The sequence below is a fragment of the Rhinolophus sinicus genome, chromosome 17, assembly GCF_057876585.1.
Source record: "Rhinolophus sinicus isolate RSI-liver-muscle chromosome 17, RSI-T2T, whole genome shotgun sequence".
Lineage (NCBI taxonomy): Eukaryota > Metazoa > Chordata > Mammalia > Chiroptera > Rhinolophidae > Rhinolophus > Rhinolophus sinicus.
In genome coordinates this window covers 48,808,463-48,832,125 of record NC_142517.1, presented here as the reverse complement: position 1 = coordinate 48,832,125, position 23,663 = coordinate 48,808,463, and the positions used below count along the sequence as shown (strand labels likewise).

The following is a 23,663-nucleotide window of genomic DNA, read 5'->3' as shown; positions in this document are numbered from 1 at the left end:
ATTTTTCTAAACCTTTCATTTCTATGTAATTTTGCACATTAAAAAGAAAAAATTGGTCTATCTAAGATCTGTTGAAGTTATCCTCATTTTAGCTCAATAGGGCTTAGTGCCTTTGTACCTTTGCAGGAGTCGCTGCTCATTATTAAGACTACTGTGGCACTAAAGAGGGAAATTGTGAAATGTCTTAGGCCAGAATATTACTGCTCCTCAATGAAGGACTGAAAATTTATTGTGGAGACTTCAGATATTATAAAACAATGGGCTGGCTGATGATTCTGAGAAGTCCTGTAATTTGCTTCTTATACTATTTCAAAACTCAATGAAAATTACTAACCCTGGACTTACAAACTAGCTTTAAAACAAAACAAAAAATGGTATAATACTCTTAAAAGTGAAAATATTTTATTATTCATATGAAAGTACTCCTAGTTGAAATTCACTTGCAGAATGAAAACTGTAGTAGTGAACAGATGAAGAAAGATCAGTCAATAAGCACTGAGTGAGCAACTACCAAACATAAACTCTCTACGAAGAGTTCTAGGAGACGTCAAAGAAATAGAAAGCTCCTGGCTTACAGAGCTCATAATCTAGTTTTCATTAAAAAATAGTCCTAAGAAATATGCTGACAAATGCAAGTTTATAAGACATCTTACCAAAAGTGCTCAGTCAGTAATTGGGGCTGATTAGATGGCACAGTGAGGCCTAATCTGTCAGGTAAAAATAATCAATAAAGGAATCACGTTTACTCTGTAAGTTAGTACATCGTCTGTAAACTCACCTGTTGAATATCTAAGCTGGTGATATCCATATGTACAATGAGGGCTTCCACATTTTCCATTAACTTTTTATCTTGGAAATGAATAATCAAGTCTTTCATCACCTGGGGTGTGATCCCCACCAATTTATCACTTAAAATGTATGGCTCAAGGCACTCCAAAAACACTCCTTTGGCCACTGAATTCTCACTTAATTTGTCATACATCTGGCTAAATAAAAGATCCCTATAACAGAAAGAAAAAATATAGTTTTAGGAACATTCCAAAGACCCATTAAATTCAGTCTACTAAGTGTATCATCTTTTTTCCTATTTCAACTTACAAGCTTATTGAAAGCAGTAACAATATTTGCATAGAACTTTATACTGTGAAAACCTTTTTATATTATACTATCTTAATTAATTCTCCCAGTACTTCTTTTATAAATAAGAAAAGCTGAGTAAGTTATTTGCTGAAAGTCACACAGCTTACAAGTGATAGAGTCAGAATTTGAACTCAGCCTTCTGGCGTAAATCTTGTGTTCAGTCTATTACGGCACACTGCTTCTTAAAGACAACACTATGTGGGAACAGGTAGTATGGTGAACATGACGATGTACGGAAAAATCAAAAAGGACTATTCACAAGTTATCCCTTCCTCATTTCTGGTATCTAAATATTCCTAGCTGATCTGCAGAGGCAATTTGTTTCTTTATCTAGTTCTTACCATTTGCTTCCCAAAGGGTTTAGGCAATGATAATTGATAGGAAATGAAGAAAATGTTCAGTATTTCAAAAATATATCTGGAAAAAGTTTTACGCAGAAACAGAAATTTTAAAATTAATCTAAATGCCACCATATGCAATAATTATATTTTACTTATTTCACATTTCTTCTGCAAATGGCCCATTAATAATTTTAGAGTTATACTTTTCATAATTATAAATTATTCTCATGCAATAAGTATTATTCTAAGTTGTTGCCTACTTTTAAAATAACCATTTTGTCTAACTCACAATGTTTCAATATGCCAAAACATCAGAATTAACTTCACTATTCCTGTAGTGTTGGCTGTATTGCTTATTTCCAGTATTTTAATATTATGAGCGAGGCCACAATAAACATCTACATATATAGTCCTACCCATTTTTCGGGCTTAATTCCTTAGTCATTCTACTTTTAGAAATTTATATTAAGTTAAAATATACGAAAACTTTTCTGGCCCTTGAAATGTATTTCTAAGTTTTCTTCCAAAAGCATCACAGTACCAACTTATACTAGCAATAAATAGTAATATGAGTTTCACCAGACAATTGTGCTTGTTTTTCTCCTAGATAATTGTAAGTATATATTAAACATCACTGTTTTTAATTAAACAGCTCTGATGACTGGTAAAATTAAATGTTTTCGATGTTTCCATTTATGCAATGTATTTCCTTGTACCATTCACTAATTCACTCATTCCTTTTTTTAATACAGAAACTATGCTAACTCTATGCATGTGAATATGATTCAGTTATTTATTTATTTTACTAAATGTATAATCTCTTCATATGCATATCGCGTCAACTGTGAAAAGTTCTAGATAGTTCATCCACAGGTGTGATCTTTCATGAGAAGTCCCACAAAAAGGTCAAGGAAGACTCTGAAAGGAGCAGGATGGTGTCCTGCCTCATTTGAGGTCCTTGATGGAAACAGATGATAAACAGACTAGCTGCAACTGCATCAGAACCACATGCTACATTCCAATAAACAGTATTTGCAATATCCTGGGGGTAGGGGGGGAATCCATATCCATTTTTTTTTTCATTTCTACAATGTAGTTTTTGTATCATTTTTACCCTTTGCTTCATTATTTATCAGAGTATTTTTTCATGTTAGTTTCATTTTCATCCATATTCCATCACATTTTTGTGATTGCCAATTACTGGCCAAATAAAAGAAACTAGATTAATGAAGCTTTACTGTAAGAAACATATAGTAAGAGTAACAAAGTAACTCCAATGAATTTAAAGAAAATGTCATATTTGTTAGTCTTTGCACGCTGTAATGTGTTGTTAAAAACAACACGCCAGGGAAGATAATTATATATTTTAGTTCAGCACAAAAAGCCATGGGGAGGAAAATCAAAGAGCTAAAAATTCAGTAAACAGAGCATAAAAGTTGACAGAGAAGGTACTCTTGTGACACACAGCAGCACACAATGCTGGTAAGATTAATGGCAAAACGGTATGTTTCTTTCTTAACCAATCAGAAGCTATAATAAAGAAGCAAGAAAAATAAAACTCAGCAACTCCTATCTGCATCTCTTCCCTAAAATAAAAACAAAACAAAATTCTAAGACATGTTCTCATCATTCTGGGTGTATACTTACTAGAGCATGAGGGAAGGAGGAAGAAAGAAAAGTATGTACAAAAAAAGTGTTTAGCTCGTGTGTTTCTTTCTATATTTAGGCATTAGACTCTAAAGTGCTGACTCTGTTTACTGGGAAGACTAACTGCAAAACTGCTGTTATCACTTCAAGCTTAGACTCCCTATAGCCAGTAAACAAAAAACTTCCTTCTGAAGCATAGAGGGCCATCGAAGTGGTCTTCTTTCTGTATAACTTCACTTTATGTTAATACTTATATTAAAGACATTATTTGGAGTTTATCATTCATAACTTCAAATTGATAGAGAAAATGACTAAATTCACTTTGTGCGATATCAATTTTACAACTCAAAAAAAGGCAAGACCTACGCTTAGGCGATAACTGCAAATTCAGAGACTGTCTAAAGATGAGTCAGAGCATCAACTCTAACAACCGCCAGTCTCTACTAAACATATAACCAGAGCCCAATAAAGAAATTCCCACTAAATATAAGTGGGATTTAATAAATCTAAAGTTGACTGGGGCTGGTCTCTTTATTTTTAAAAGTAAAAGCAAAGTTCAAATGAACTTTAAGAAATTGTGTTCAAAAGGCTCTGTTTTCTGATAGAAGTATCACAATTTGCAAAGTTTTCCTCTAAAAAGGCACAGTTTAATTGTGGTGATGGTTGCATAACTCTATAAATACACTAAAAATTACTGAATTGTACACTTTAAAAGGGTGAATTTCATGGTATGTGAATTATATCTGAATACAGCTGTTATAAAATTAAAAAGGCCATGGCACCTTTTTTCCCTGAGCTTTGATGTTTAAAATTGTAGCATGCAGTTATCAAAAAACAAAAAAAAAACAAACAGTATGCAAAACCTCCAATTCCTCACCCGTGTTTGATAATTAAGATTTTTCTGTTTCTCAAACACTAACTCTGACGTTGAACAAGAGTGAAAAAATACCCTGGCTATCCAAAGACCACTTCAGGTTCACAGAAATATTTTTAGTTCATATTTATATATAATTCATGTTATTTGAATGGTGCCTTATTTTTGGATACCTGCTTGCAGTGATATAAGCTCAGAGTGGTCAAGATCATCCATATACAGCACCTATTTTGTTTCATTGTGTAACAGCTTTACTGAGAAATAACTCACAGATAATAACAAAGTACCTATTTGTAAACAATGTTAAAAATTAATTTCAAGTAAATTCTGGACCTATTTTCAAAATAAACTGAAATTATGGATACTGTTGTATAGGCAAAATGACAAATGATTAAATGTCCTACAAAGGGCCTTGAGACAAATCTCTTAATACTAAAAAAAAAAAAAAAAAAAAAAATGCACACTACCAAATTGAAATTAAATTGTGGAACAGAGACCAAATTATGAAAATAAAAGTGCCAGAGGGTAAGAGTGGTGAGGGGTGGGGGGTGGGAGATGAAGGTAAGGGGGATCAAATATATGGTGATGGAAGGAGAACTGACTCTGGGTGATGAACACACAATGGGATTTATAGATGATGTAATACAGAATTGTACACCTGAAATCTATGTAATTTTACTAACAATTGTCACCCCAATAAATTTAATTTAAAAAAAATCAATCAATAAAAAAAAAAGAAAAAGAAAAAAAAGTGTAAGTCTTCAAAAACAATTTCCTATCATTTCTGATTTCAAAGAACTCATGAAAACACTATAAAGCCAAATTTTAACCGAAAATGATACACACTGATCAGTATGCCCTACAGAGAAAAAGCAGTGTGGTTCCTGCCACAGTAAAAAGGACTTTACATCATAAAAGAATTCTTAAGTATGAATAGGAATACATATATACATATACATATATATATAAAAACTAGTTTAATATTACTGCTGGGTATGGGATTCTATGAATTATGATACTAACATAACAGTGATTACAGTGTAACAGTTGTGGTACTGAGTTAAAATTCATTTCAGAATAAGTGTTTATAATTTGACCCACATAAGAAACAGTATAATATATAAAAATAAGAGCACTATAAAGGCAATGTAACCAATCAGAAGATATTAATACAAAAGGCATTTAGGGCCCAGGATTGAGTGTCTAAGTGATGACCCTAGAAGTGAAAGAAGTTACCTGAAATTGGCTGAATCCTAAATTATGTTTTCTAAGATACATATATGTTATGCACAATCAGAGCATTCCTTAAAGCAATCTTAATGGCACAGATATTTTGAAAATTTGGGATTGTAGAAAACCCCAGATGTAAAATGGAAGCAAATGACAAAAAAGAGAGTGATGTCACCGAGAAGGCGACACAGGCTGTTCCTAACTTGCCATGAGAACAACAACTCTCAAGGATAAGACACCACTGAGAGAATCTAAAGCATGGGAGTGAACCTGAAGCCTCCCCACCGCACCACAGAGACCAGACAGACTGTACTAGAAGGGTAAGGGAAGTGGCTCCGCATTGACTGCATTTACTGTTCCCCCACGCCACTGCAGCATCATGTGGAGAGGTCTCCCCTGAGTTTATGGTTCCTCCAGTGGGAAAAGAGAACCCAGGGGGACAACCAGCATCCCCCCAGCATTGTGGGTCACTTGGCACGAGCCCCTACTCAGCCCCTACTCAGATCTTGCACCACACAAATTGTGGTGGAATCTGCAGGGCTCAACCACTGGGGATTTGACTGTGATGGAGAAGGGGGGTGGGGCTTGCAACAACCAGCACACGGATCTTGGCAGATGGAGTTCATGCCTGCAGTGCCCAAGTAGTAATTCCAACCTGTGGCTTTGCTCACCTGCAGAACCAAGCCCGGGTACACTCCAACCAGGGAACTCAGTAGGGTATAGATCTGCTTGATTCAAATCAAATCCTCAAACAAGGAGTTTTGCTGGCCCTACAACCTGGTTTGCCCATGCCCAAGCAGGGAGCTGAATCACAGCCCCACCCGCTGTGGAGACTACTTCTGGCCCTATCTTACCAGAAGGTCTGAAGACAATTCATGGAGGCTGTGTGGCCCAGTGAAGCTTAAGTCCAGGGGCAGGCAGAGCTGGTAGTTTGCAGAATAAAACCGGTAGCCTAGTTTGCTCAGGGAACTTGGAGTGTGGTTCAGCTTGAGTTAAGACAACAAAGAGCTTCCCTGGCTTTAGAGATGCTTTTCTCCCTGTGCCTAACCAGGGAATAATTCATAGCCCTGCTTATTGCTGAACGTAGCCTTCAGCCTGTCTGACAAGGGAACCTAACCAGAGCACACGGGAAGGTACAGACACCATTCAACAGCCCTATGTACAGTGCACTTGAACAGAGAGCACAGCCCATGGTATCCTACCTGCAGAGCAAAACTGGTGGCCTCCCCTGACCAGGGAGGTCAGTGCACTCTGGCCTGATTTGGATCTCGAATGAGATGTATAGGCCCTGAGTCTCGTCCTGCTGCCCTACCAGGGTAAGGAAATGAATTCATAGTCCCAACTCCTACTGAATATCCTACCCAGTCCTGACCACCTAGCAAACCTGACCAGAGAATCCAGGCAACTGCAGAGCCCATCTGATAGTCTCACTTGGGTAGGGAACCAAGCCAGAAGTCCTATCCAACTGTTCAGCCAGTGGCAACACCCCCCATCCCTGTTGTCAGAGCTTGAACAGTTGCCTCGCCCCCAAAACAGACCATAATAGCAGGCCCCACCTGCCCAAGGACATGACCAGCACACGTACCCAGAAACCCAAACTGATTGATGAAGAGCTGTCTCTGCCAAAACAAGCCTGTAAAGGCTGGAAAAGGGGCCCAATTACTCAAATATGCAGATACCATCATAAGGAATCAAGAATCACAAAAAAATCAGGTAAATATGACACCACCAAAGGAAACTAAAGAAACTCCAATGATGGAGATCTATGAACTGTCAGACAAAAAATTCAAACTAATTCTCTTAAGGAAGTTTAGCGAATTACAAGGAAACACAGACAGAAAACTAAACACAATTAAGACAACAATACATGGACAAAAAGAGAAGTTCAACAAGGAAATAGCAACTATCCAAAAAATCCAAAAAGAAATCCTAGACTTAAAAAATATAATAACTGAACTGAAGAATTCAATGGAGTTTCAAAAGCAGACCTCATCACACAGAAGAATCAGTGACTTGGAGAATTAGAAATTACCCTGTCATAGGAGCAAAAAGAAAAAAGAATATAAAAAGCCTTAATTTCCTCATCTGAAAATGAAGATGAAATTACTTCTCTTACAGTGTAATTATGAGAATTAAATTAAATAAAGTATGTAAAACTGAACCATAAACTATTGAGGCTGATTTAAAAAATACAAGAGAAATGACAAGGAAGTAAGTGTGAAAAGTGGGGTAAAGAGAAAACTAAGAAAAGCTAGGGTAAAGTTAGTATACCATCGCTTTTAGCTTTCTAGGAAACAGTAATTAGCTACACAATTCACTATCCATCAGCTAAAAGTGAATTAGCTGTTCCGAAGATGCAAAAGTATTTCTGGTACTAACGCCTGAGGGAAATTTCTCCCTTCGGCCCTCATACAGAAGACAGTGTGTAACACAAAGCAATGTGCTCAACAATATCCCAACAACCTATTTCAGTGGATAATAACATATAACACTATAACTGAAACACTACAATGAATTTTAGCTCTGAGGAAGCAGAGGCCATAGCTCTTTGTGACTTAATCAAAGGTCTGATGTAGCAAATAACTGCCCTCTTGATAACTTTTACTGATACTTGCAAAGTATGATCCAACCTTTGATGATTCAGGGTACCTGAATGTATCTAAATTCATGAATCAAGTCAATGTATAGAATTTTAGGAGTATCTGCACTGGGTCCTCACATTTGTTCTCTACCACTCGGGAAGTGGTACAAGATGGTGCTTAAGAACTAGAGCCCAGGAGCTAGACCGCCTGTTATTAGAATTCCACCTTTGCTCCTCAAAAGAAGTGTCAGTGAGCTTTGACAAGATATTTAATGGCTTTCTGCCTCTGGAACCCCCCATGTAGAATGAAGATATAATACCTACCCCACTGTTATAAAATTAGGTAAGTCTTTATAAATTAATAAAGGGCTTAGAACAATGCCTGGCATGTAGGGAGCTGTTATTAAGTGTGAAAAATTTGTGAACCAGTATAGGCTGCTTAATTTAGTTACTATTTACATCAATAAAGCCTCAGCAAGAGTTTATTTACACTCATTTCTGTTAAACAAAAAGGCTCTATACATTAACACTGCAGAAGCACAGTAAATCTTGCCCTTTTTGGGGTGGTTTAAAATACTGTGTCTTAGTGATGGTTCATAAAAGAGTATACATACAGTACATGAATCATACAGTTTTACTTTGAAGATTTTTAAGTAGTATTTCTCTTTTGTTAGCTATGCTCTTTCCCTTTGCTACCCTGCCACACAAATACATGGATGATACACCCACAGCAGCTATTTTGGAAAAGTTAATTTTATTAGGTAAGTGGACTACACATTGTGAAAGAATCAAATTTCTATGAATTAAAAAAAATTTTAAACCTATCCAGTCAAATGTGTACAATTCATGGCAGTAAAGTATAATATAAGCAAGAGGCAGCCTGGGTTCAAAATAATTTAACCTGACAGGCAGGGTATACTCACTTCCGCTGTAGAAGAAGGCAGTAATCCACTATGACAGGCACCATATCCTAGAGAGAAACCACAAGGACAACGTCAGCACCACAGCTCTGTCCACTGGCCCCCTCGTTAGACACACACGCAATGAAAGCGATCTGCTTCACACAGTTAGACTGTTGGGAGAACATAACTTTATACCATGTTTTTGGTAAACAATTTGGCACAATGTGTCAGAAGTTTTAAAAATGTGAAAACGTTTTTATACAGTAATTCTATCTGGAAATTTATCCTAAATACTTTTAAGGAAAACGATGTATAATACATTGAGGTGTTGAATGTAGCTCTGTATAGAAGGAGAAGGAGGGGAAAGGAGGAAGAAATTAGAATTAAATATATCACATGGGTAAACAGTTAAATTTTCTATTAAAAGAAAACATTATGTAGCTATTATAAGCTTATAAAGAGTTGACAATATTATAATGAACATTAGGTAAAAAATATTTATCTCACAGTTTTTAAAGAAAAATAACAATAAAATATATCTAATTGATAAAAGGATCTAGTTGATCTTGTTGGTGGCTCAGGTGATTAAGGTTGTTCATATTTTATCACAATCCTCCAGACCAGCTATTTTAAGGTTGATTTAACATTTCAGTTTCACAATATTTTTACTGCTTTAAATGTATCATGTATAAACTCATATCAAGTGAACTACAACCCATAATTTTGGCCTTTTGTAAGAGAAATTGTTTGAGGAAGAAATAGTTTATTATGACTGAAAATTGTCAGGTAATCAAGCATCAGATTTCAGCAGTACTCTTATTTTCTGCTGGCTGCAGAAAAAATGTTTCCTTAAAAAATAATGCTCCTAGAAGGCCTGGGTTATTGGGAGAAAAAAATCCCATCCAGAGGGAGAAGGCCCTATGTGAAAAAAAATATTACATGCTAGCACTTATTTGACAAAAAGAACAACACTGAGCAATGCTTATTATTTGAGAGAGAAGTATCAGAAAAAGGACCTACAATCCTTGCAAGGAGTATAGGGCTACCATCCCTGACCCATCCATCTGCTTCCTTTAATCATCAATATTCTTCATGACTAGATTTAAAATCTTATTTAGATTCTTCAAAAACAGGAAAGAAAAATCACACATTTGAAAAGTGTTAAAGCGATACCAAGTTTCAACCCCGAATGAGAATACAGTGGGCCAGATAACCTGGAGGGGGGGGGCGGGGGGGGAGTCCTCTCTAGAAATGCCAGGGAAATTTTAATAGACATTGTTTAAAATACACAGATGAGCTCCCAAGAAAAGTTTACGGCAATAACCAGGGTCTAAAAGTGAAAGGGGAGCTGAAAAACAAAAAAATATGCGCTGAGCTGTCAACTGAGACTGTCCTATAAATCTGTTGATCACATAAGAGCTTGTGCTTTAATGCCAGAAAGAAGTTGAGGTCTTAGACCCTTGCAACATAAGGAATTAAAGAAAATATCTGCCTACAATCAGGATTCTTAAAAAGTTGCATCCCTCATGAAAAGGAAATCAGGGGGGAAAAATCTGCTTATAGGCAAAGGAAGATGACGAGAAAGGTTGTCTGTCTCAGCCTGGACTCATTGGGAGTACATCTGTACTCTCCAAGAATCCATAATCAAGACCCTGCCTACAGGTGAACTTGGGATTTTAATTTACACTATCTCAGTGTATGAACAATCAAGACAGGAAATTAACACAAAAATGATCCTGAAAAAGGATACTCCTGAGGCCCCTGAAAGAAGCCAATTCAGAATCTCTCCAAAGACAGTGCTTAACGCAGGCAAAATACGTCCTACTGATAAAGCCCCAATGAAAAGAGCTCAAAACAAAAATTTAAAGCACCTCATGAAATAACGCACCATGTGTGAACATCAGCAAAAACTAAAATTGCTAAAACTTCAAATATAATTATCAGGTAGAAATTATTAAAGTATATTTAAAATGGTTAGAGACATGAAAAAAATAAGGAATTAAGTGCCTAGCCTAGTACTAAGTACTAAGGATATACTATAGGGATAATGAAAGGTAAAACCATCAGATTTATACCTTTAGATCACTCTGGTGATTTTATGATGACAGGGTCTGGAAAACCCAAGAATGAAGACAGAAGGCTACTACAGTAATCAAAGAAAGAAATAGGGGAATAAACTAGAATAATGATAGTACCATGTTTCCCCGAAAATAAGACCTACCTGGACCATCAGCTCTAGTGCGTCTTTTGGAGCAAAAATTAATATAAGACCCAGCATTATATTTTATTATATATTATATTATATTACGTTATATTATATTCATTATATTATATTATATAAGACCCAGTATTATATATTACATTATATTACATTATATCTTATATCATATTTATTATATTATATAAGACCTGGTATAATATATTTTTATTATATTAAATTACATTATATTACATTATATTATATTAATTATAGTAAGACCCGGTATTATATTATATTGTATTATATTATACCCAGTCTTATATTATATTAAAATAAGACTGGGTCTTACATTAATTTTTGCTCCAAAAGACTCATTAGAGCTGATGGGCCGGCTAGGTCTTATTTTCGGGGAAACACAGTAGGTATAAAACACAGCAAACAAAATTAAAAAGTATTTATAAGGTAAAACTGTAGAGCTTGGTGACAACTTGGTTGTGGGTTGGAAGGCAAAGGGAAGAGTCTATGATAACTCCTAAGTTTCTAATCTAAGTGATGGTTGAATGAGGATATCATAAAATGAGATAAATATGAGAGGAGGTCTTAGAAGGAAGAAGGTAAGTCTAGTTTTGGCTATGGTAGATTTGAGAACCATCTTTTCTTAGATGTAGAATAATAAGAACTTGAATATAGTAATCTGAAACATCGGAGTTAGAATTCTAGATTTCTAACTATAGATTTCTAATGAGAGGAGACAATGTATATGAATAAAACTGTCCACAATAGATAAGAGATACCAATCAGTGGACAATGGAGTAAATCATGAGGAAGACCAATATTTATGATATGGTCAGAGGATGGAAGGAAAATTCAACTCAGGAATAGTCACAAAGGTTTAAAAAATCAGAAAAACACAGTCACAGATATCTGCAGGATATGGAAATTCAAAAAGACTGATTATCACTGTTAAATACAGCACTGAGGATAAGTAAGATATAAAATGTGTTTATTAGATTTAGCAATTAAGATATCATTGGTATGTTTAGTAAGAAGATGTTTTATTTTCCTGATTAGATGGTAAGTACAGTGATGGGTGAGATCCAGTCTGCAAAGAATTAAGTGGTGAATGAGTATTTGGGGCATGGGGTGTGAGGAGGATAAGGATGAAAGGGAAAGAGGAGACTGGAGAGAGAGAGGAGAGTGGAAGGAGGGAGGGAGGAAGGAAAGAGAAAACATGAATATACACACAACTGAAATCAGTGAATAAGAAAACTAGAACAGTGTAACAGAATTAATAGTTCAAGATATAATTCAAGAAAACTTTCCTGAAATAAAAAGACAAACCTACATACTGAAAGAGCACATATGCCAGAAAAAATAGCATAGAATGATTATATGGAGACTCAATACTGTGAAGTTACTGGAGTCCAAAAATTAAGAAACAACCAGGAAAAGCAATCAGTCAATTTTGAAACAGAAAAAATATCTGACTAGCCTCATATTTCTCCACAGTGGCCTTCAATGCCAGAAGATAACAGAGCAATATATTCAAGATCCTTAGTGAAAGACAAAATTGATGAGACAAGTAAAGAGTTAACAAGAGCAAGCTTGTGAGCTAACAGGATGAGACAGGCAAAGAGTTAACAGCAGCGAACTTGTGAGCTAGCAGAAACGAGCTTAAAAATTAACTGCTTGGCTCTGAATCCCCTGGCTAACACAGCACCAGCGAGCTGACATCCTGCATAGAAAAATATAAAACCCCAGCTAAAATGAAACCCATCACAGCCGTCTCTGTCAGACTGCCCCGGCAAACTCCTTTTGCCAGTATTTCTCTTCCAAACAGAAACCAGCCATCTTCTCTAGACACTGCCACTGGCTCTCTTTCTCTGCCTGACTTTCAATAAACCTTTCCTTGTTTTCTCACTTTTCAGAGTCTCATGAATTCTTTCATGTTATCTGAACTGCCAGGGGTAATTTTAAACCAATACAAAAATGTTTGTCTTTATAAAAGCTAGAGACCAATAATTTGAAGATGTAACAGCTTAAAGAATATTGTTCTCTTGAGCGTTTCTTGAAGAAACTGTTTCAGCAACCAAGAAATGACTGGGGAAACTATAGCAAAAGCACTGGTGATGAGCATGAACTATATTTAACTACAAAAGTAAGCCTAAAACAGACACACTCTGATAATGAGAAGATTTACATAGAAGACAAATTGGAAGGAGAAAGAGAAAAGAAGGTGGGAGGTAGAAAAGATTAATTGGCTTCATCTGTAAAATAGTAGTTAAAAGATATTCTTTAAAGCTCACAATTAAAATTGGAACTAGAAGCATGTTTAACATTAAAAAGTAAATACTGACATAATAGGTACAACACATTATAGCAAGGAACAATGTCCAAGGAAATAAGAGAATCAAGGGTACTATTTAATGCTATAATTATAAAGGTATTCATTGGAATTAAATACATACCCTGTTTCCCCGAAAACAAGACCTAGCCGGACAATCAGCTCTAATGCATCTTTTGGAGCAAAATTAATATAAGAACCAATACTATATTATATTATGTTATATTATATTACATTAATTATACTATATTATATAAGACCCGGTCTTATATTATACTAAAATAAGACCATGTCTTATATTAATTTTTGCTTCAAAAGATGCATTAGAGCTGATTGTCCGGCTAGGTCTTATTTTCAGGGAAACAGGGTATTCCTAAATATCAGCAGTACATGCACATATAAAAAATAGAGTAAGTGATAAAAAACTTTCTTAAAAAAAAAAAAAAACAAAAATATTGTCACCCCAATAAATTTTAATAAAAAAAAATATTTGGCTTAGCTCACTTGAGATTTCCAGATTGAAATTTGAAAAAAGCAAAAATCCGAAATCTCAAAAAGCAAACCCCAAATGCTGTTGTGGACTAAAAAGGAGCTCTGTGATAAATCTAACTGAAAGTAACCTCACAGTACGATCTGATCATAAATTCTGAACTGGGCAAGTCATGAAGGGCAGTCATGCCCCAGGCCTATAAAAGGTTTATTATCTTCACCTTAAGCAAGCCCTATCCATTGTTTTTGTGCATCTAGGTTAATGCCTCTCTTTCCAAGGGAGCACATAATCTTGTTGACTAACCTGTAATCCAATCATAGAGATTTCCCCGCCTTGCTTTCTCCCACCTTCATATATTCATTCTCACTTTCTCTCAATTCCAAATGCAAAACTGTCATTCTCTGGAGCATTGGAGATCTTGCTTCCCAGCACGTTATCAGTTTGACTCAAATCAACTCAAATAAACTGTTATAAAAATTCTCCACAGGTTATAAAAATTCTGCATATGGGGAGCAGCAATGATATACTCCTACCCCTAACTATTAGTAAAAGCCTAGTAAGGAACAAAAACTCCCATCTTCATCCAGCAGTGAAAAGGAGCACTTCCCATTAATGGAGGCTGAGTGGGCAACCTGGACTTTTACCCCCACCTGGTAGTAACAAGGTGACACCATGCCAGAGCAGTATCAGAGGAAAAGCAGCTTAAAATAGAAAGTTTAAAGATCTGAAGTCTCACAATATAATACTCCAATATCCAGGCTGCAAAAGAAAACCACAAATCTTACCAAGAACCAAGAAGATCTCAACTTGAATTTAAAAATGATAATCAATAAATGCCCAGGCTGAAATAACAGAGATGTTAGCAGGATCTGACAAAGATTTTTAAACCAGTTATCATAAAAGTGCTTCAATGAGCAACTAGAAACAATTGAAACAAATGAAAATATAGAAAATTTCATCAAAGAAATAAAGAAGATATAAAGAATCACCAAGTGGAAATTTTAGAGCTAAAAAAAAAAAAATGCCTGCAATTTTTAAACACTCAAAGAATGGGATCAACACCAGAATAGAGGCTGCAGAGGAAAGATTCAGTCAACTGGAAGGAAAAAAAAAAAGAAATGTCTAATCTGAAGAAGAAGAAAAATGACTGGAAAAAGAAAATGAACTGAGACTCAGGGACTTGTGAGACTATAACAAAATATCTAATATTTGTGTCATCAGACTCAGAAAGTGAGAAGAAAGAGGATTGGACTGAAAAAGTACTCAAAGATATAATGACTGCAAATGTCCCAAATTTGTCAAAAGACAAAAACAGATTTTTTTCAAAGATGATAAACCTAAAGAAAACCATACCAAAGACATTTGCAAACTTCCAAAAACTAAAGACAAAAAAAATTTTTTTCAAAGTGGCACAATATTATCTAAGACAATATATTATAAACAGAGAAAGATAAACAGATATAAAGGGAGGTAAGATTTCTACATTACTTCAACTAGAACTATAACACCAGTAGACTGTGATAAATGATATATATATATACACAAAATACCTAGAGCAACCACTATAAAAAGCTATAAAGATACTCAAATATACTATAGTATGCAATTTCACAATGAAATTCTTAAAAAATTCAAGTAACTCATAAGAAGGCAGGAAAGAGAAAATAGAGAAACAAAAAACCGAGATACCAAATGAAAAACGAAAACAAAAATGACAGAGTACTTGACAGCTTCCAGTCAAGAAGGTATAGTAGGTAAATGCTGTGCTTGTCTCCTCTCATGACCACACAAAATTACAACTAAACTACAAAACAACCAACATTGAGAATCACCTGAAGTCTAGATGAACAGAAATCCTATAACTAAGGATATACGGAAGAAACCACCTCCAGACTGGTAGGAGGGGTGGAGACCCATAACAGGCAGGTCTCACACTCATGTGTGGCAGTTAAAAATTGGGAGGGATATTTCCTGAGGATCAAGGGGTCTCAGGCTCTTCAGCCCAGGGTTCCAGTGCTGGGAAGAGAAATCCTCATAACTTCTGGCTGTGAAAACCAGAAGAGATTGTGGCTGACTGAGACAGAGGGCTGCTGAAGTCCCAGGCGCTCCTCTTAAAGGTCCCATGCACAGACTTACTCGCTGACAGACTCAACTGCTCTGAGCTCCAGCACTGACAAAGCAGCTTGAAAGATGACAGGGACATACAAGAGGAAGTGAATTGTCTGGCTTCAGGGCAAGGGCTGAAAGGGCTGCTTTGTCCCAGACAGAAGTGCTGGCAGAAGCCATTGTTTCTGTGTTGAGCCCTCTCCCTTCCCAGTGTGCTCACACAGGCAGGCACCATATCTGAGTCTCCATCAACCTGGCTAGCACCATTTGCCCTGCCCTGGTGATTCCCTGAGACCCTGCCTCACACAACTTACAGGTCCGCCCAAGCGACTTCCAGTGGCCTTTCCAAATGGCCTGTCTTGGCTCATGCTATAGACTTTCCTAAAACCTTTCAAAGTTTCACAAACCCCAAACAAGCAAAATCTGACCTTGGATTGCCCTGTATCACTTGCTAAGCAGGTCCAAGCCTGGCACTAGTGGCAGCTAGCCTCAGTTCACAGCTTAGCCCCTCCCAGGCACCTCCAAGCGAGCACAAGTGGCAACCATCTGCAGCTCATACCAAGTGGCCCTGGACAGGGCACAGGCAGAGGCTGATCATGGCCTGCAGCAGAGCCCATCCCAAGAGGCCCCAGAACTAACACACCCAGTGGTCAGCTTCAGACCACAGCAGAGCCCCACCTCCACAAATGACACATCCAAAGGGCAGACTAGGCACACACCAGAGCCCCACTAAAGCAAATCTTGCTCTGTGGAGTCAGCTTCTCCACAACAGCTCTTCCACTGCATTAACTGCGAGTCCTCAAAACCAATCAGACTGAGGGTCAATCCCTCCCACTGATGTGAAAATTGCAACCAAGGATCACCTATAACAGGAGGGCACATGCAACCCACACTAGGGACACACTGGAGCACCTAGCTCAGGTAACCAGGGAGACTGAGCCACTGGGCCCCACTACATACCTACTACATACAGCCACTCTATTAACACCGGGAGACATAGCAGATCTACCTAATACATAGAAACAAACACAAGGAACCGGCTAAAATTGGCAGACAAAGAAACATGTCCCAAATGAAAGAACAGAACAAAACTCCAGAAAAAGAACTAATCAAAATGGAGATAAGCAATCTACCAGATGCAGAGTTCAAAACACTGGTTATAAGGATGCTCAATGATCTCAGTGAGAATTTCAACAAAGAGACAGGAAACATAAAAATGGAGATAGAAAACATAAAAAAAGAATCAGTTAGAAATGAAGAATACATTAAATGAAGTAAAGAATACATTAGAGGGAATCAACCGTGTAGATTAGATGTAGCAGAGAATTAGATGTAGCAGAGAATCAGCTACTTTTGGAAGATAAGGTAGCACAAAACAACCAATCAGAACAGCAAAGAGAAAAAAGAATCCAAAAAAATGGGGATAGTTTAAGGGGCCTCAAACATGCCAACATTTGCATCATGGGGATACCAGAAAGAGGAGAGCAAGGAATTGAAAACTTATTTGAAGAAATAATGACTGAAAACTTCCCTAACCTGGCAAAGGAAATACACATACAAGCCCAGGAAGCACAGAGAGTCCCAAAAAAGATGAACACAAACAGGCCCAAACCAAGACACATTATAATTAAAATACCCAAAGTTAAAGACAAAGAGAGAATCTTAAAAGCAGCAAGAGAAAAGCTGTTAATTATCCACAAGGGCGCTCCCATAAACTGTCAGCTGATTTCTCAACAGAAACTTTTCAGGCCAGAAGGGATTGGCAGGAAATAATCAAAGTGATAAAAAGCAGGGACCTACAACCAAGATTACTCTACCCAGCAAAGCTAACATTTAGAATTGAAGGACAGATAAAAGAGCTTCCCAGACAAGAAAAAGCTAAAGGAATTCATCACCACCAAACCAGTATTACAAGAAATGTTAAAGGGACTTCTTTAAGAAGAAGGGGGATAAAACAGATCAACAGTACGACTAAAATAGCAATAACTTCCTATCTATCAACAATTACTTAAAATGTAAATGGATTAAATGCTCCAATCAAGAGACATAGGGTGGCTGAATGGATAAGGAAATAAGACCCTTACATATGCCGCTTACAAGAGATTCCCTTGAGAACAAAAGACACACAGACTGAAAGTAAAGGAATGGAAAAAGATATTTCATGAAAACGAAGGGGAAAAAAAACTGGGACAGCAATACTTATACCAGACAAAATAGACTTTAAAAGAAAGACTAACAAAAGACAAAGAAAGATCTAGTAATCCCACTTCTTGGTATTTATTGCAAAAGCCCAAAATACTACTTCAAAGGGACATGTGCATACATATGTTCATTGCAGCATTATTTACAATAGTCAATATATGGGGGCAACCTATGTATCCATCAACAGATTAACGGATAAAGAAGAGATGATATATAGATATAGATATAGATATAGATATAGATATAGATATAGATATAGATATAGATATAGATATACACAATGGAATATTACTCAGTCATAAAAAAGAATGAAATCTTGCCATCTGCAACAACATGGCTGGACCTAGGGGTAACTGCTGAGTGGAGCAAGTCAGACAAATACCATATGATTTCACCTAATGTGGTATCTAAAGAACAAAATTAATAAACAAACTAAACAGATACAAATTCATAGATTTAGAGGACATTTTGATGGTTGCCAGATGGAAAGAGGATTGGGGGTACGGGTGAAAAAGGGGAAGGGATGAAGAAGTACAAATTGATAGTTACAAAATAGTCATGGGGAAATAAAGTATAGCATAAAGAATATAGTTAGTAATACTGTAATACCTATGAAAGGTGTCAGATGGGTACTAGATTTATCAGGGTTATCACTTCTTAAGTTACATAAATGTTAAATCATTATGTTGTACACCTGAAACTAATATAATATTGTATGTCAACTGTATTGAAAAACTTTAATTAGTTAAAAAATAAAATAAAATGATAGACTTAAGCCCTAATATATGAATAATTACTGTAAATGTAAATGGTCTAGATATTCCAATTAAAAGACAGAGGTTTGCAAAGCATATTAAATAAGTCTACAACAAATTGTTTTCAAATACAACACTAAAGGAAGGTTGAAAGTAAACTGATGAAAAAAGATATATGATGCAAACATTCATCAAAAGATGAGTGGCTATATTAATATTAGATAAAACAGACTTTGGAGCAAAGAAAGTTGTTACATAGCAACAGGGACATTACAATAATAAAAGGGTCAATCCACCAAGAAGACATAGCAATCCCAAATGTATATGTACCAAACAGAGCTGCTAAATATATGAAGCAAAAAAATGATAGAACTGAAAGGAGAAATAAACAAATCCACAATGCTATCTAGAGACTTCAACACCCTTCCCTCAACAATTGATAGAACTACTATACAGAAAATTAGCAAGGATACAAAAGAACTCAATAATAGCATCAACCATTAAATACCTAATTGATATTTTTATAACACTCCAACCAACAACAGCAGAAAGCAAATTCTTTTCAAGTGCTCATAAAACATATATCAAGCTAAACCACATTTGGGCCATAAAACAAACCTCAGCAAACCAGAAAGAACTGAAATCATACACACTGTGTTCTCCAACTACAGTGGAATCAAACTAGAAATCAATAACAGAAAAATAACAAGAAAATAGGCAAACACTTGGAAAATAAACAACACACTTCCAAATAAACCAAGAATCAATGAGAAAGTCACAAGAGAAATTTAAAATTACATTCAACTGAATGAAAATGAAAATACAACATATCAAAACTTGTAAAACACAGTTAAAGTTGTGCTAAGAGGGAAATTTATAGCATTAAATGTATACAACAGAAAAAAGAAAAAGTTTCATATCAATCTATACTCTAATTTTAAAAACTACAAAAAGAACAAAATACATTCAAAGCAAACAAAAGAACATAGTAAGGAGTAATCAATGAAATTTTTTTTTAAAATGGCACTATAATAAGGTTGATAAAACAAAGAGCCAGTTCATTGAAAAAAATCAGTAAAATTGATGAACCTCTAGCAAGACTGACTAAGAATGAAGAGTAGACACAATTACCAATATTAAGAATAAAGGAGGGGATACCACTAAAGATCCTGTAGACATCAAAAGGATACAAGGGAATACTATGAACAACTCTACACGCATGAATTTGACAACTTAGATGAAATAGACAAGTCCTCAAAAAACACAAACTATCACAAACGCAAATCAAAACCACAATGAGATGTTACCTCACACCTGTTAGAATGGCTATTATCAAAAAGACAAGAAATAAGTGTTGGTGAGGATGTGGAGAAAAAGAGAACACTAGAGCACTGTTGTTGGTGTGAATGTAAATTGGTGCAGCCACTATGGTAAACAGTGTCTCCACGCAGCAGCTTAACCGTTTTGTTTCCTTCTACCTGCCCACAAAGAAAGGAGAGTCTGTAAGACAGATCCTTTCAGGGACTTTGCTAAACCTTTGTGTTTGCACCTTAGGCCTCCCTGTTTGGTCCCAGAAAGACGACTGGACAGTCAATGACGAGTAAGATTCCTCACGAAAGGAACAACTCAAGCCAGGAGCAGTCACGTGGGGACCAACAGGAGAACCCACAGGGTTCACAGAGGTGGGCACAGCCCCCCACCTTCCTCAGGCTAAGGAAAGCCTCAGCCACTGTGGCTGCATTCCTTCCCAGAACCTGCAAGGGAAGTGATTCAATGAGGTGCTCTCCATCTATTCATCTGCATATAGGTTTTTGTCCCTTGGGGAAGTTGAGACTTACTGTCCACCTGTCTGCAGGCAAGGGTGATTGACTTAAATCGGTTTCCTATTATGATGTATAGGATTCACAGATCTTGAGATTGACAAGCTTTATCTCCTTTACTTCCCCACAGAACTAATAAAAGCTATTGCGCAGGCCCGATTAGGCGCTACAGCCCAGACCTTGAGACTGCTGGTCCCTTGGCCTATGCACTTAAACTCTATTCATGGCTACTCTCTTTTCTTAACCCTGCGCCGTCCTCCTCGCTCCCTACAACTCTCATCGCGGGACACGACAAAACAGTATGGAGGTTCCTCAAAAAATTAAAAATAGAACCACCATATGATCTAGCAATTCCACTTCTGGGTATCTGAAAAAACAAAAATACTAACTCAAAAAGACATATGCACTCCCATGTTCACTGCAGCATTATTTTCAATAGCCAAAATATGGAAACAACCTAAGTGTCCATTGATGGATGAATGGATAAAGAAATTGCGGTATATGTACACAATGGGATATTATTCAGCCATAAAAAAAGAATGAAATCTTGCCATTTGCGACAACAAAGATGGACATCCAGGGTACTTATGCTAAGTGAAATAAGTCAGACAGAAAAAGACAAATACTTTACATAGAATCTAAAAAAACAAAAAAGAAAAGAAAGCAGCAGCAGCAGCAACAGGTTATAGATACAGAGAACAGATTGGTGGTTGCCAGAGGAAGGGAGTGGGAGAAATGGGTGAGGTGGATCAAAAGGTAAAAATTTTAAATACATTAAAATTAAAATAAAAAATTGGACAACCTAACATACTGTGTAATTCTATTATATATACCAAGGGATAAGGAGAAGTAGTTCATCATATTTCCAATTAAAATGCTCCAAGAGAAAGCACCTCGCTTTATGAGGCCCATTCCTAAGACTGGATTTGACACTAATGTGTGATTACTGAGATAAATTATGATGTTCTAACAAATGTAACTAGGAGTGCACAGGTAGGCTAGGCAGGATAATTATGTTCTGAAAGAATTAATGACTATTTTTCAAAATCATTTATTGAAATTACTTTTTAATTGTTTTCACAGCATAATCACCCCCTATTTTAGTAAATACTTTTTTTTTTTTTTAAAGGAACATTAGTGGTCTTAAACGCAGATTATACAATATATATAATTTGGAAGAATCAATAACTAAACTGTAAAATTAGTCACAAGTCTGACACAACTCTGATTTTTCTTATGACTACTTTGATTTTTCTAAAATATCAAATTTAGGAAAGGTATTTCTCTTTTTATTTTTTCTGCCTGTTTATTTGTTGAGCCTAATGCCATAATTACTTAGTCTGCCTTTAAGTAATCACATTCTAAATCGCACATTGTAGGGGTGGATAGAGGAGGGAGGCTCTTTAGTACTGAGGGCCCAAGGGAGGCCCCTAAGTTACCTCTACTTAAGAGTGACTTGGGCTGTGAGAATCAAATAGAGGATCACATGGTAGGACAGTGCTCTGAAATATACTAAGGTTCCAGACTGGAAAGAATTCCTATTCTGTTAATGTAATCAAGAATGACTCAGAAAGCCTCATGTACTCTGTGATAAGAATGTATTCCTTGGACCTACATGTAGTTTATCACTGTTTCCCCTCTATGTAAAAAGTTCTCATTTCCTTGTTCATCAAAGCCACCACTAAGTATTTGCAAAGGAAAATGTAGTAAGCATTAATGAATATCCCCCTGCCTATATTTTTAAGCCTTTTAATCCTTTAAAGTCTTACATTTCAAAGTTTACAAAGCACTTCACATTGGAAACACATAATAATTAGGTTGGGCAAGAAGGGACTTTTTTGCCCATTTAGAGATGAGGAAACAGACTCAGAAAGTTTACGTGATTTTCCCAGGGTCACACAGCTTGTTAAAATGCAGGCCACCTGTAATCTCATCTACAGCACTTTCTGCCATTTCACTTCTCTTCAACCTACATGTTTACTGTACTTCTCCACCTCTACATTCTCTTCCTTCCAAACATTACAAATATATCCCTTGAATCAGTATAGGGAATTGTCATGGAATGATTTTCCTGGGTGCAAGAAGTAAAAAAAAAGATAGTACTATGAACAACTGTACACACATAAATTTGACAATTAGATGAAATGGACCAATACTTCAAAAATCACAAACTATAACAAATCACTCAATATGAAACAGAACATTTGTATACCTCTATGATTATTAAGGAAATTGAATTCATAATTTAAAAATTTCCCTCCTCCAGAAGAACAAGAATTATATTTGTTTGTATGTGCCCTTAAGAAGTCTGGAATAATTCACAAGAACATAACAAAAGCAGTTGCACGATAGGGTGTGAGGAAGGGGTGGTATAGAATGGAAACAGGAGAGATGCCAGGGTAGAGTATATGACTTTTCACCAATTATGTCATATTTGTCATTTTTTGACCCATGTGAATGTGATATCTCTGAAAAAATAAGCAAAAACAAATAAAAGGACTTAAATAAATACCTCCAAAATCTTCATGATCAGATGGTTTCATTCTACCAAACATTTAAAGAATTAATGTCAATTCTATACAAGCTCTTCCAAGAAAACAGAATAAGAGGAAATACTTCCCTAATCATTTTATGAAGTCAGTATTGCTCTCATACCAAAATCTGAAGACATTACAAAAACAGAAAACTACAGACCAAATCCCTCACGAATAAAGATGCAAAAATCCTTAACAAAACATTAGTATATATAATTCATCAATATACAAACAAAATTATACATCTTGACCAAGTGAGGATTATTCCAGGAATGCAAGGCTGGTTCAATAATCAAAACTCCATCAATGTAATACACCATATGAACAGGATAAAGAAGAAAAACCATATGATCATATCAATCAATACAGAGAGAGCATTTGACAAAATTCAACACCCATTCATAAAAAAGCCTCTTAGAAAAATAGAAATACAGAGGAATTTCCTCAACTTGATAGAGTACCTACAACAAACCTACAGCTAACATTATCTTCATGGT

The 23,663-nt window shown here is 36.1% G+C and overlaps 1 protein-coding gene across 4 annotated transcripts in view; it reads right to left on the bottom strand.

The window, feature by feature from the left end:
* VPS8 (VPS8 subunit of CORVET complex) overlaps positions 1–23,663 on the bottom strand; it is a 233,582-nt gene that overhangs the window by 136,979 nt on the left and 72,940 nt on the right. For all 4 annotated transcript variants that reach the window (XM_019735832.3, XM_074328957.2, XM_074328952.2 and 1 more), the window contains exons 21-22: positions 8,737–8,783; positions 779–1,001 (exon numbers count right to left, since the gene is read on the bottom strand). In XM_019735832.3, the coding sequence (XP_019591391.3) occupies positions 779–1,001; positions 8,737–8,783 (270 nt within the window). The remainder of the gene's footprint in view (positions 1–778; positions 1,002–8,736; positions 8,784–23,663) is intronic.